The 13,927-nt window shown below is 33.4% G+C and overlaps 3 protein-coding genes across 8 annotated transcripts in view; 2 read left to right on the top strand and 1 right to left on the bottom strand.

Annotated features, from left to right (window-relative positions):
* LOC111483261 (vacuolar protein sorting-associated protein 51 homolog) overlaps positions 1 to 3,542 on the bottom strand; it is a 17,147-nt gene extending 13,605 nt beyond the window's left edge. For 3 of the 5 annotated variants that reach the window (XM_023129410.1, XM_023129413.1, XM_023129414.1), the window contains exons 1-2: positions 3,251 to 3,542; positions 140 to 431 (exon numbers count right to left, since the gene is read on the bottom strand). In XM_023129410.1, the coding sequence (XP_022985178.1) occupies positions 140 to 322 (183 nt within the window). In that variant the 5' untranslated portion in view covers positions 323 to 431; positions 3,251 to 3,542. Of the gene's footprint in view, positions 1 to 139; positions 432 to 502; positions 524 to 3,088; positions 3,108 to 3,250 lie in introns of those variants that run through there. The other 2 variants (XM_023129411.1, XM_023129412.1) reach the window with 2 other exon arrangements.
* A 3,585-nt stretch (positions 3,543 to 7,127) lies between these two features.
* On the top strand, positions 7,128 to 7,932 carry LOC111483314 (calcium-binding protein PBP1). The gene has a single exon (XM_023129507.1). The coding sequence runs from the start codon at positions 7,475 to 7,477 to the stop codon at positions 7,829 to 7,831; it is 357 nt and encodes a 118-aa protein (XP_022985275.1). The 5' UTR covers positions 7,128 to 7,474; the 3' UTR covers positions 7,832 to 7,932.
* A 2,468-nt stretch (positions 7,933 to 10,400) lies between these two features.
* Positions 10,401 to 13,927, top strand: part of LOC111483277 (diacylglycerol kinase 5-like) — a 6,542-nt gene continuing 3,015 nt past the window's right edge. Inside the window, exons 1-6 of one of the 2 annotated variants that reach the window (XM_023129433.1) lie at positions 10,401 to 10,697; positions 11,402 to 11,606; positions 11,690 to 11,812; positions 11,970 to 12,098; positions 12,540 to 12,625; positions 13,114 to 13,210. In XM_023129433.1, coding sequence (XP_022985201.1) covers positions 11,412 to 11,606; positions 11,690 to 11,812; positions 11,970 to 12,098; positions 12,540 to 12,625; positions 13,114 to 13,210 — 630 coding nt within the window. In that variant the 5' untranslated portion in view covers positions 10,401 to 10,697; positions 11,402 to 11,411. Of the gene's footprint in view, positions 10,698 to 10,723; positions 10,985 to 11,401; positions 11,607 to 11,689; positions 11,813 to 11,969; positions 12,099 to 12,539; positions 12,626 to 13,113; positions 13,211 to 13,927 lie in introns of those variants that run through there. The other variant, XM_023129434.1, reaches the window with a different exon arrangement.

Below are 13,927 nucleotides of genomic sequence, written 5' to 3'. Positions count from 1 at the left end.
CCCCCCCCCCCCCCCCCTCCCGCCCAAAAAAAAGGAAGTAAATATTCATATATTCGATACAAAGAACATAATAGATCAAAATGAATAAAAAAAATATACAAAATGAAGAAAATAAGGAAAAGAGAGGTTTAAGGCATACCAGAATGCTCATATACTGATCAGGATTAAATGAGGTGGTGTTAATAGCTTCTAAAGGAGAAGCATATCGATTAGATGAACCCATGGATGAGCCAGACGTTGAAGCATCAGGGGAGTAGAAACTAGATAGCAGATCCCTCATCCTTTTAGTTTTTTCATCCATTGAACCATTATCAATCTCCATTTCTGCTCTTGCTTCCTCCTTGTAAACTCTTCCGACTGATGTCTATTATTCTAGATAGAAGATCCTGGCTATGGCAGTTACCTTTCGTGCTTACAGCTTATCCTACCTTCTGCAGTATTCACAAACAACACTGTACGCTAGTTATTTGGCTTCATTATACAGTTATCCGGAAGCACATACCAAGTATTCAGCTTCTGCCCTCTGGAAACGCAAGCAATAGTGATTGTCATTGACAAGAGTAAAAGACATTTGATACTCCTTAGTAAATGTGATGAACAGTACCTTCTCTTATTTTCCAGATGTAATAACATTATTAAAAAAATTGATCAAAATATTTTATATAAAAAACAATTATAGCATTCATGAAAAAATACAAATGAGTTCTCCACATTATCAACAAATTAAAAGATGTTTTCACTTGATATTTCAACATGAATCTTGGACTCCGCATACATATATACTGATTAGCCCTTTATATTGATTGTTCTTTAATAAAGTATTGTCCTCATGAAAGCAGCTCAAATTTCTTTCTTCATAAAGCATTAGAGTACATGATTACATTTGAGAATATTTTTTTTAATCTATTAAAAATAATTTAATTAAACAATACTACTTTTCCCCTAAGATCTTCATTATGTTCAACAACATATCATTTACAAGTCTGTAAAGATGGGGTAACGAGAGGCCAGTGGAGGGTTGTTTACCCATGGATCAGTCCAAAAAAAAGTTGAGGCTCCATTCCCCACATGGTGGACAAGGTCTTGATACTTAACTGTTTAAAGTATTGATATAATCAAATTCACTACAATATATTAGCTTAAGTTTTTGGGTTCAGTGGTGATTTAACATACCATCGGTGAGGAGGTGTAGTGTTCAAACCCTTGAAAGGTTATTTTCTCTCCAATTAATATTGAATTATACTTGTTGTGTCTTATACAAATTTCCAAGCACACAATGAAGGGGGAGTGTGGAAGTATTGGTATAATTAAATCCACCGTAACCCATTAGCTTAAGCTTTTGGGTCAATGGTAATACATTAACAATAAATTTCCAACGGCCCTTGGCTGTGGATAAAGAAAACCAATTCAAAAAGATTAATCAGCAATAATTTCCTTGTTAAGTTCTCCCCCCTTCGAACATCTTTTTCATGGTTGTACCGCCACACCCATTTGGGGAGAAGTACTTTATTTTAGTCTCTTATGGAATGAAGATTGAGACCTCCATGGTCCAATGGAAAGATGATATTACTCCACCAAACTAGATGTCTTATGGCACTTTTCTACCACTTGGCCACCTTACTTGGCATGTTAAATAAGGGGAGATAATAGATTGGGAGGTTTAATATTGTGGCTTGAACGAACTTGAGCCTCCCTCTTTTAGAAATAAAAGATGATCCCCATATTGATAGTCTTCTCTGAATCTTATCAATGATTAGTGCCCAAAAGAAAAATATTCTACGGGCACCGTTGAAAGGAAGTCCCAAGTATGTACTCTCCATTCTCCCAATTTTCACACATATTTAATGACAGTGCGTTCAGTAACAGTTGGGACAACATTGATACCAATAATCTTTGATTTATGAAACTTGATATTGTGGTTGGATGACTTTTCAAAAACAACAACCATGTATAGAAGGCGAGTTGGAGAGATAGCTCATCATCAAGTTTGGTGAAAATGAGGGTTTAATTGATATAATTAAAGTTTTTTCTTTTTTTTTTTCTTTTGTTTTTTAATGATGATGTTAAGTGTTGAAACCAATTGAAAAGCCAGGAAACATTTGAGGCTACTGGCTTTTTTCCAAGTAGTAAGGACCCAACAAAATCTTATAAGGTATTGTATATGAAATCATAGGGTAAAATCCCTTTATGTCAAAGCCAGTAGAGTCTAAGAAGATCACTACTCATCATCTTTGGCTTTCTTATTCATCTCTCCCTTTCCTTGAGCCAATTAGATAATTATAGTTGAATTAAAGCTAAATGGGCTAATTAATAATGGTTAACAACACTCCACTGCCCTCCATAAATTTTCTTTCTGCACACACGCTACAAAGAAGAAATCTTGAAGTTGCTGCCTTCTTGCTCTAACTAACCCTATGAATTTCTTTTTCATGGAACTCCAAAACTGCTCGAAGTTGCTTTACTGAGAACTTTTCCACGGTGTCCCAAAGCTGTTTGAAAGTTATTTCCTAACTATAGTTTCCAGACTAAAACGAAAGAAACTATTTCCTTTAGCTTCAGCCCATTCAACTCTAAATTCTGCGCATCAGAAATGATTATACCGATTCTATCATTGATTCTGAAAGCTAACTCAGCCAGATCTCAGGAAAGTTTCTATCAACATTATTCAATGGGCATGGACATCAAATCGAGGGATAGCCGAATGCACAAGCCTTTGCATCCAAACTAAAGACATGAATTGAATGGAAGAAAAACAAAACAAAGCCACTAATTTTTGTGGATCCGCACCCTTTATACCATAATAAAGGGCTGAAGTATTCAAAGGGTTTTCTGGGATCCAAAATTGAATGAAAGTTGGGCTATAAATAGGCCGTAGTTAAACAGATTCAGCACTTTGGTAGTCACTAACCGTTAAAAAACAATCTCCGGAATAAGGATTGGCTAGGATTAGGACTCTAAGTTATGGAAGAGGCTATAAACATGCCATAATCACTCAAGAAAAGTAGGAATCTGAAATCAGTAAAGAAATTTTTCATTTCAAATAGGTTAGAGTTAACACGATTTCAAACTTTGGAAAAAAAATCAGTACCATAGAAATTTCTTTTGCAATAACGCCTACGGCTGTTGAGCATTGACTGTAGAAGTGATCAACAAAAAGAAAATTGTTCTTGATTTTTTTGTTTTCTCCGTGAGTGAAGAGAACATAACCCAATGAAACAAAATAAAGAACAAAATGAAGAACAAAATAAACCTCGGAGTTCTGATAAATTGGCGGCTGTGGTGGCGCGATCTCTCCAAGGGCACGGATTAGGGGCTTAACCACTGTGTTTCTGAGGAAAAAAAAATACAGAGATAAAAACACTGACAGCTCGGAGGGGCGACAGAGTTTGAGAGGGAGAACGGCGGCAATTTAATGGGAAGGCTGAGAATGCAGCGTGCGGCAGCAGCAGCTCAGACGGCGGCCGGCAGGAACGGCCGGATAGAGTGCAGTTGCCGGTGATAGGAGGGGGAGGGGTAGCTGAACGTGAAATGGGATTTAGAAAGAGGAAAAATATTTTTTAAAAAAATTAATTTTTTTTAAATAAAAAAACTGTAATTTCGGTTTTGTTTACTTTTTTTCAAAACATTTCTCTCTTTAACTTTCATTCGTTTTGGTCTATTTTTAATAGGATTTATGGATATTATGAGAAAAATCAATATATCGTAAAAGCATTTAAATTTTTTCTTTTTCTTTTCTTTTTTTTTTTTTAACTTTTAACATAATATTTTATATATATAATAGGTCAACAAGTGTTCATCCTTTTTCTCTTTCTTTTATTCAAATACAAATTATCTATTATTCACGTATACATTCAAATACTTTTTCAGTCTTATAACAACTTGAGATATTTGCGCATCTCTTATTATTTATATCGGGATTTGGAAGAGTTTATAGTGAGGTATTCACTTGTAACACTTTGATTATTAGTGATGGGTTGCTACCCGTGAATGAGGTATTCACTTGTAACACTTTGTTTATTAGTGATGGGTTGCTACCCGTGAATGTAGGGGAACTTCTCTCTCCAAACCACGTAAATATCTTGGTGTCTCTTTGTGTAATTCCGTTCATTGGTGTTGTGAGTACATTTGTTTCGCTTACACGGTTCTTTATTGAGCAACCTAGGTCGAACATCTAACTAGTAGTTCTAACTGTTGGCTTATTGGCCCTTGATCTCACATTAATTAATTTCAATGAATTAATTATTGATGTTTTGATGATAACAAACCTACTTTTAATTATTAACTATTTTCAGTTTTTTTGAACTGTCCACAGTATAAGGTCGGGAATAACGATTACAACAACTTTTCAATTACTCAAATCAGAGCTAAAACGAAGAAATTAGAGTCGAGACAACATACCCGACGTGATGATGTGGCAACAAAATCAAAATGATGGACAAATCAAAATATATCAAAGTATGACATTTATAATATTGGAAGAGTAACACATGGTGGAGTTTTTCTTATTATTACATTTCTAAATAAAATTATTTTTACAAATATAAATTTGAATATAACCGTTACTCACATCGAATTTTATTATTACTATATTATATTATTATATTATTATATTTTAAAATTTTGGTAGTTACTCACATCATTTTTATTATTATTATATTATTATATTTATAATAAATTTTGAATTACATTTTACCGTTACTCACATAACTTTTTATTATTATTATATTATATTACTATTATATTAAAATTTTGAAATAAATGAATTTAGAAAATTTTCTTACTTAATTACTTTTAATCTCCACCTTCCATTATTCCTAACACAATCCAATGGTCAATATTCAATCCTACATTTTGCCACTTTTCTCCTCTATATAAACTCATCTTCCCCACATTTTTAAAAGACAACTTACATACATTCTTCAATCCTCATTTGTTCAAAGTCTCCATTGTTTATTGCTCTCTCCAAGCTTACAAGTTTATTTCTTTTCATCTTATTCTTGAGAGGGATTATTATTATATTGTGAGGAAATAGTTGTCAGTATCCCAAATTGTAAATCTACTCTTTGAGAGAGTTGTGGTGTGTTATTATCAAACTCAAATACTTGTATCGGTTTGATCCTGCGTCGTTGAAAGGATTGAGTTTGCTCTTGAACTCGTAAAAAGAGCGGTGTACCGGTTTGGCTCTGATCCGTGGAAAGAGTCGGAAAAGTTCTTTATTCAAATTCCCAAGAGGCGCTTGGGGAGTGGAGTAGGTCGAGTTTGACCGAACCACTATAAAACTACGGTGTCATTTTCTCTAACTCTTTCCTATTTAATTTCAAGATTATTATTATGTTTATTGCATGTTCTACTTGATTATTGTTTTGACTTGAATTATTTTGTTTTAGTAATTATCATCTTCTACTTATTTGTAAAAAGTTTTATCATTAGAAAAATTAATCAAGTTTAAACACTTTTATCGTTAAAACCCTATTCACCCCCCCTCTAGGGTTGCCATACCGATCCAACACTAACCTCATGACTGAATGAAAAAGTGTCAATCCTTAGTTCTCAGAAACCTATAAGTTCTCGTGGTTATTTAGTTCCTTCATTCTCTCAACTTAATACCCCATTCAAGATATCTATAAGAGGGATATGTGATGTTTGCCACAACATGTCATTCTGATCAACAAAGTTTGTGTTTCTATTCAAAGTTAGAATGTTCACACTTCACGATTAATACCTAGTATACTCTCATGTCATGGATATCCAACCATTTTAGTCATATCGGCCCGCATATCGATTGGCTAGTCACCCTATCCTATCAAGTCTAAAATTTTCGATCATGGTGTGGTTACTTCCCTATCTTCATAGGTCACAAAATATTGAAATAATTTTGCAAGTTCTCTTATAATTTCTCCTCAACATACTCAAAATCTACCTCTATCTTAGGAATCTTGAAGTTGTCATTTCCTTCTTGTACGAGCTCTTTCTAGTGTATCACTTGGTTTTCGTTGAGGCCTAACCTAGCAAATGTGATTAAGGTCCTCCATTCACGAGTTTTATCGCTTACATGATCTTTATCCACTTATTTTGATCCAGACACACTCTCATGTTATGTCCTGACAATGTCATGCCATCGAAAAAAGCTCTTTCGATCCTAACCAAATCTTGACACTACTTGGGTCTATTGTGGTACAATAGCTCCTAAGCCTTCTCCCACATATCACGTCTCCTCCTAACACTAGCGAACTTATACTACCAACTGCACCTGCGACGTTTGGAGATTAATAGTGACGAGTTTATGTCTACTCACAAGAAGTTTATTTCTCAATTGGATAAATACTTTGCGTTCCAATAGTTCGCCTGCATCATTCCCTTAATCATGTATAGTAGTGCCTTTGCATCCTTACTACAACCATTACAGGTGTCGATTCAAATTCGTGTATTGGTATCTACATTCAACTTTTATCATAACACAAGGCATAACAAAAAAATTCATGTGTCGTGCCTATATATCCAATTAGTTTTTCTCCTTCCAAATTGACATCATCTTTCATGACATCCTACGTCTTGTTGGGCATACTTGCCTATTGGAACTTATCTTGTGTGTTTTTTCAAGTTTTGTACCCACTTATAGTACCATGCTTGGGCTACTAAAGAAAAACCTACTCCCGTATCGTGCCTCTCTCAAGTACGGTTAGAATGACTTGTGAGCTTGACTTCATTTACATTGTGTTAGATTATGAACTCCATGAATATGATGAGGTGTTGCACAAGGCGGTAATACACCAACTGAGTTCGATCCCATCCATGATTCCTCTCAAAAAAAAATAAAGATGTAAATTTGAATTCTAATATTTTGGTTTTCATCTTTATCAATTAAAAATAAAATTTTAATATATTTATGAAAAAAAAAATATATATATTAGGACTCATTAAAAGAAAAAAAAAATCAAATTGTACATTAAAAAAATACATGAACTAACACGGAATTAAACTTAAAATGTAGACATAAAAAAATACGTGCACAACTAATAATAATCGACGGTGCATTTAATTAGTTATTTATATATTGGCACCCACGACCGAAAAAGACGATTCTACCCTCCATGGCTATTTATGACTGAAGCAGACTAATCCCGGAAAGGACGGCAGAACCGGAATGGCATCTTTGAGAGAGAATGACGAATATACCCCTGGAAGGAGGGTTCTTCGAAATGACATAGCCTGCAAATCCGCATCAGCGTTTAACCACTCTTTCTTTATTATCTGTAACTTAGTTGGCGTCCATGGCCGCTCCTTCTCCGAAGTCCCCATTGACCTTCTTCTTCTTCTTCTTCTTCTTTACTCTTCAGTCTTCCCTTCCCCCCTATATATCATCCCCCTCTCCACTCCCCCTTCTTCAGCTCAAACTCAAGCAGCCCTAATTCCTAATTCCTAATCCCTAGGCCCTAATCCCTAATCCCTAATTCTATCTCGCTTTCTTGCTCCGATGGCGTTTGTCGCAGACCAATCCGGATTCGAGGACTGGCTGCCGAAGATGGCGGAGAGGCTGGGCGGCGAGGGGCTGATCGGGGAGCTTTGCAATGGATTCAATCTTCTGAAGGATAGAGAGAAGGGGGTGATAGATTTCTCGAGTCTGAAGAGAAACGCGGCGGCGCTAGGGCTGGCGGATCTGAGCGATGAGGATCTGAGAGAAATGTTGAGGGAGGGGGATTTCGACGGCGATGGCGCTCTCAATCAGATGGAATTTTGTGTTCTTATGTTCAGATTGAGCCCTGAATTGATGGACGAGTCCTGGTTCTTGCTCGAGGATGCTCTAAGCCAAGAGTTTAAGGGGTTCTTTTGATTTTTCTTTTTCTTTTGTAATTATTAATTACTGATTTATTTACTTCACTCATTGAATATACCTGGAAAAGAACAAGAGAAATAAAAATAATTTCATAAGTACGGTTCTATAAGTTTAATACTACTTTTGAGGAGTTTTTCTTAAATTCAAAATCGAATATAGGTCTAAATTACAAATTCTAATAACATGATTGCAACCAACTCCAATTAAGAATTTATATTAAATAATAAAATGTAGGTTTTATATTAAATGGGTGAGAATGATTCCTCTAAAAATAAATAGAAAATTTCGTGAGGATAGAAAATAAAATAGGTGGCACAGATGCTTTCCCGTCCCCACCCCATCTCGTAATATCTCTATTTGATGGGTCTCAATCGAGCTAACTACCATATTGGGTAGACCCAATTTAATTATTTCATTAATATTCATTCATTAATTATATATATATATATATATTACTTTTCTTAAGTATATTTTATTAAAATTAATTGATTTTTTTTATTCTTATTTAATTTTATTTTAGAGAATTTATTTTTAATTTGTTTTTTATTAGTTTAAAGCTGTTTAAAAATTTTATTAACTAAAAACTATAATGAACTAAATTATAAAAATATAGTTTAAGAAAAAAGAACTTACCTTTTAACTAAATAAAATATAACCTATAAATTATTGTGGGTTTACTCAGTCATAAGTTTTTTTCTTTGTGTGGAAAAATTTGGAAGGCATTGGAAAATATTTTTCGTGACCAAACTTGCATCATGCAAATACATTGGTAAAATTGTGTAGTGTTAGTCAATGTCGATACATTATATATAAACAAATATCTTGAGAGTCGTTGAAAAAGTGTACCTAAGTGTCTTTTTAAAATGCACTTAAGCCTCCTCTCAAATGAACCCAATCCTGTTTGATTTTGTCGCTCGGCGACCAGGTTCGGATGAAATTTTTGAACAAAAAGTAAGTACAACTTGATAGGTACTCTTGGATAAACAATTTTAGCCATAGTCTATCTTTTTTTTTTTTTTTTTTTTGTTCTTGAGCCGACCTCGAGTGTGATCTAGATCTTAAAATAAAGATTCATTTCAATAATCGCGTTCTTTTGATTAAATATTACTTGATGCTTCTACTGCATCACGCTCAATGGATGAACCAATGATCAAAGAGTCATCTGCTTGAAGTAGCTTATGTTTAATCAATATGTCAGATCTATTATTTCGTGCACAAATTTAATACGTATTTATAAAGTTGATTAAAGGATAAATAGTTGAAATATTCTAATATTTTAGTCTAAGAATTTTAAATTTAGAGAGAACATTAGTCTCGGTACCTTTTTATTTTATATCTTTTTTATATCAAATATTTAGGATTCATAAATCATCACTACCATCTTAACTATTCTCAATTTTTTAAAAATATGGTAGGATTGCATTGAGTTGCAATCCTATTTTCGAGTGGATCAGATTGAGTCAGTAAAAAAATATCAATCTATGATTCATTTTTCAAAAAATTCAATCCAAGCCAACAGAACGTCATGGGTAGTTTAACTTTGTGGAAACACCGAGTCATATGAATAATTGTATTAATGTGTCGGTTTTCAAAGTCAACTTTGACCAATGCTACAAATAAGTAAATATATTCTTACGCCATACAAGTGTGATGCCTTCCCTTTGTCTTCATTTTTCAACACGCAAGTATCAATCATTGTTACTCTATTTCCATACATTTTCAACCCAATTGAAATATTCACATCTACTGTCCAAGTTTTCAACCAAAACAACACTTACAAAGTTGAAACCAAATAAATTATTTAAAATTTTCGATAAAATTATTTTGTCAGATATAAAATTTAAATTTATATACAGCAGATCAATTTTTAAAAAAGTTTAAAATTTTGGATTCTCGGGTAGATATAAACTTGAAGGTGGGATAGTTCGGAAAGTCGTTCAATAATTTTAGTGCTACTTTTATTCTCGTTCGAATCTTAATGTTCCATTTTTTTTTTTTTTAAGAAGAATAGAATCTTAATTTTGAATAATCAAATTTGGTTTTACAAAAAAAAAAATAATACTAATAAAATATAAAATATTTAATTAAAACAAATATATAAAAAAGTGTTTTAAAAGGTATGCCAAACTAATATTTAATTTTATCAAAATGATAATGACAATATCAATATGGATACAATGAATATAACTTAAAAATCATAAAATTAAAATCTAACATGCTTTAAACCAAAAAATAAGTTACAATTTTGTTATTAATATATTATAATATTGTAATTAATTAATAATATGAATTCTATGATAAGTTGGTTTAATTTCAACGGGGATTCAAAGAGTTTGCTTTTTTTAATTATTATTTTACTTTTTCTTCACAAAAATATTATTATAAACTTATAAAAAATGGGGAAAGGTTAAGTATATATTTGAAGTATTGTAAAAATATTTTTAAAAATTAAATATTATTGATTTTGTAAGATTATTTTAATTTTTTTTTATTAAATTTAAGGAAATTATTAAAAGTTTTAATATATTTTTTAAGAGTAATTTTTATTAATTTAGCAGCCAAAAAAAAAAAAAAAGGACGATGGGGTTGGCGCGAAGACGAGGAAAAATTTAAGACGACAAAAGGGAAGGCAGGTGAAGAACATTTCCCACCTCTCTTTCCCAAAATTCCTTTACGTTCGTTGAAATGGTAAGACGAATACGCCAAGAAGTTTCGATTCTGCTTCTCTTTTCTCCTTCTTATTGCTTCCTGTTTCGTCATGGAAAACGACCCACATACCATCCACCCATAATTGCTTCTGTTTTAAGCTTTCATTGGATCTTTCCCTGACTGTTTTGAATCTCCGCGACGAATTCGTTTCCAGGTATTGAAGCTGTCTCTTGCTTTTGATTCCTTAATCGTCTAATCTTTCTATGCATCTGATTCCCATATCTTTATTGTGATTTCGTTTTTGTATGGTCGTGTTCTTTTGCTTCTACGTCTCGGACATTTGGGCTTTTGATCAATTTCTATTTTGATTCCTAATTTTGGGGGGTTCTGTTCTTTTCACGTTTCTAATGGCTGGAAATTGAAGTTTCTGCTCTTTTTCTGAGAGATGGAGGAATTCTTTTTTGATTTTGTGTCTCGTTCTGCGTACAGAGTTAAAGGGAAGTATGTTCATGTCCTAAAAGGTCCTACAATTATTTCCTTTGGGCTCTGGATTCGTAACAAGATATTCACCTTGTTACATTCCTGAGCACGTTTCTAGAAAGAGAAAATATCGTATGTTCTGAACTTTTATTTTCCAAAGGTAGACAAAGGGTTTTCCAGCTATTCAATCTTGATCACCATAAGGGTGGTTGTCTGATTCCTTTTGGGTCCATGGTAAAGGTCAAAACATCGACACTTTTTTCTTTTTGAAATGTCAAAGGTCTTTTTATGAGTACACTAGGCGGTACAGTGCCATTCTTGCTTGGAAGTTTTTAGTTTGAAATACTTTTCAAAATTGAGGTGTAAGGCATGTAGGCTTATCACAAGTTAGTCGAGTACTATATATTAATGCCTTGTAAAATATTTCCTCTGCAACAGGCTTCTAGCTATGGGAAGCATCATGTCTGAGATTAACTTGAAGGACTTTTTTGTTCCCAACTACATTTTATCTCTTGGATCAGAGGTGGAAAGAGTTAGCCATCCCCCTGTTTGTCCAGTAATTGTTTTCATTAACTCCAAAAGTGGCGGTCAGCTTGGAGGTGAACTCCTTGTGAGATACCGTTCTCTTCTCAATAAAAATCAGGTAATTTGAACCGTGTTAATGCAGGATATTATTGTATCTTTTTTGAGTTTGTGGATGTCCGAATTTGAGGCAACTTTCTCCAGGTTTTTGATCTGGGAGAGAGTCTTCCTGACAAGGTGCTACATCGACTTTATCATAACCTTGGCATGCTCAAGGACAAGGGAGATCTCTTGGCTGTTCATATCGAAAAGAATCTTAAACTAATTGTGAGTCACTTGTCGAGTTGTGATTTCACTTATATTGTCTACCAGTGAGAATACATGATTGACTGTCTGTTACAGTTTGGTCAATGGTCAAGGCCATAAGTTGTCAATTATCATCAATCTCTACTCCTTGCTCTTAATATGTAATTCTAATTATCAGGTTGCGGGTGGAGATGGTACTGCAAGCTGGCTTCTTGGGGTAGTTTCTGATATGAGACTGCCTCATCCACCTAAAATTGCTACAGTACCATTGGGAACTGGAAACAACCTTCACTTTTCCTTCGGCTGGGTATCTCTTTCTTTTGTTACACCTGTGCTTTTGATATTTTTTTTTGCTATCTATATGGATAATGGTGTTTACGCTCATATTATCTAAGGATATGTTCTTCATGTTTAAGGGATTAAATAAAAGTGTTAACGGATCAGAAAATCTCAACTTGAATATTTTGTTCAGTATTTGGCTTTGAAATTTTAGTCATTTCACTGGAAGATGTTCTAATGGTCTTATCCAATGTAAACTCTGACTAAACCAATCATGTTTATTTCCTGGCAAGACATTTAGCATTTCCTAATATTTCGAGCCTGTTCAGAAGTTTTTTCTATGCAATCACTTATATGAGCTGTCACTTTACCAGGCACCATGTCAGTTGTGCTTTCTGTGTACATTACTCTTGGTGCTTGGACTGATTTAATTCTGAACTTGAAAATAGTAACTGTTGTTAATTCACAGGGAAAGAAAAATCCCGGCACAGACCGTGAATCCGTTGAATTATTCTTGAGTCAAGTAAGGAGTGCAAAAGAAATGAAGATTGATAGGTAAACATCTATAAACGCCAAATCCAAGCATGTTTCTTAAAATTTGTTTTGTTCTAGCATGATCAACTAATTATGTAGTGTAAGGGTGTGTGATGTACGTTTATTTAAACATTGTCATTACAAATGTTTATCAATTGAAGTGTGAAATAATATGATCAATTCTCAACTCACATCACCAATGCATGGGCAGACTAAGGGAGTTATTTAGTGGATGGAAGTATAGATAATTGTGGCATGATTCTGGTATTACCAAGCTACTCCTTTTTAGATCAACTAGTCATTTTGTCTTAAATAACTATCTGTTTATTGAATGCTGCACCGGCATGGCTGTAGATCAAAAGCTTTGTTGCTCAGAATCAGGCGCAGTTTCTATCATTGCATATATTTAATATGTTTACTGAATTTTAGTGAAATGGAAAAGTTTTTTTGGTTAATAAGAATGAAACTGTTATTGTTTTCTTCATAAACTCAATTTTTTTGTGTTCCAGCTGGCATATTCTCATGAGAATGCGAAGTCCGAAGGAAGGTTCTTCTGATTCTATTGCATCTCTTGAGCTGCCTCACTGTTTGCACGCATTCCATCAGGTATCCCAGCCTGTCAACCAAAATATAGTAAACTTGTCTTGGTTCTTATTTTTTAAAAAAATTCCTTTTGATTCTTTCCACTGCTTATATGTTTAGCATGTTGAAACTGTCCTGACTTGAGCACTAATGCTCATAATCCATCGGGAGGAAACTAAATATTTCACGAGAAAAATGAAGGTGTACCTAAAATATGGACACCACCAGAGGGATAAAGAACACTCTGATTGGTCCTGTTGAATTATGAAATAAAATTCATGGATTGATTGGAAAGAAATAGTAATAAAATAGAAAAGAAAATAGTAAACTTTACCTGTACACCTCAAGAGGGCATCAACAGGTTTTAACAATTGTTTTCCGTCATATTAGAAATACATTAAATTCAACTAATTGGTTTGAATCAAGGTTTATAGCGAAGTTTAGAATTAGGATTTCAAAGCATCAAGTGTATTTTTCTAAAAGCAACATTAAGTACTTCTTACTCCAATTGGAGTTGAGTTTTAGAATAGTATCCTAATTAGCTAGGAAATAAAACAAGCCTATATTTGGATTTCTCTATTGCTGCAAGAATTTCATTTACTTATTCTTTTATTATTCATTAACACTAGAGATTTTCAATTACTCATTAGGGGTCGGGCTTGAGTTTGCTAGCTTTTTACTGGTGTGATTTTTTTTTTTTTTTTTTTTTTTTTTTTTTTTTTTTTTTTTTTTTTTTTTTTT

Source organism: Cucurbita maxima, unplaced genomic scaffold (genome assembly GCF_002738345.1).
Source record: "Cucurbita maxima cultivar Rimu unplaced genomic scaffold, Cmax_1.0 Cma_Scf00008, whole genome shotgun sequence".
In the NCBI taxonomy this organism is placed as follows: domain Eukaryota; kingdom Viridiplantae; phylum Streptophyta; class Magnoliopsida; order Cucurbitales; family Cucurbitaceae; genus Cucurbita; species Cucurbita maxima.
Note: the sequence above shows the minus strand (reverse complement) of the source record. Positions and strands in the feature narration are given on the sequence as shown.

What these genes read in the sequence shown, in the direction of transcription:
- LOC111483314 (XM_023129507.1), top strand. Translation starts at nt 7,475, where the DNA reads ATGGCGTTTGTCGCAGACCAATCCGGATTCGAGGACTGGCTGCCGAAG.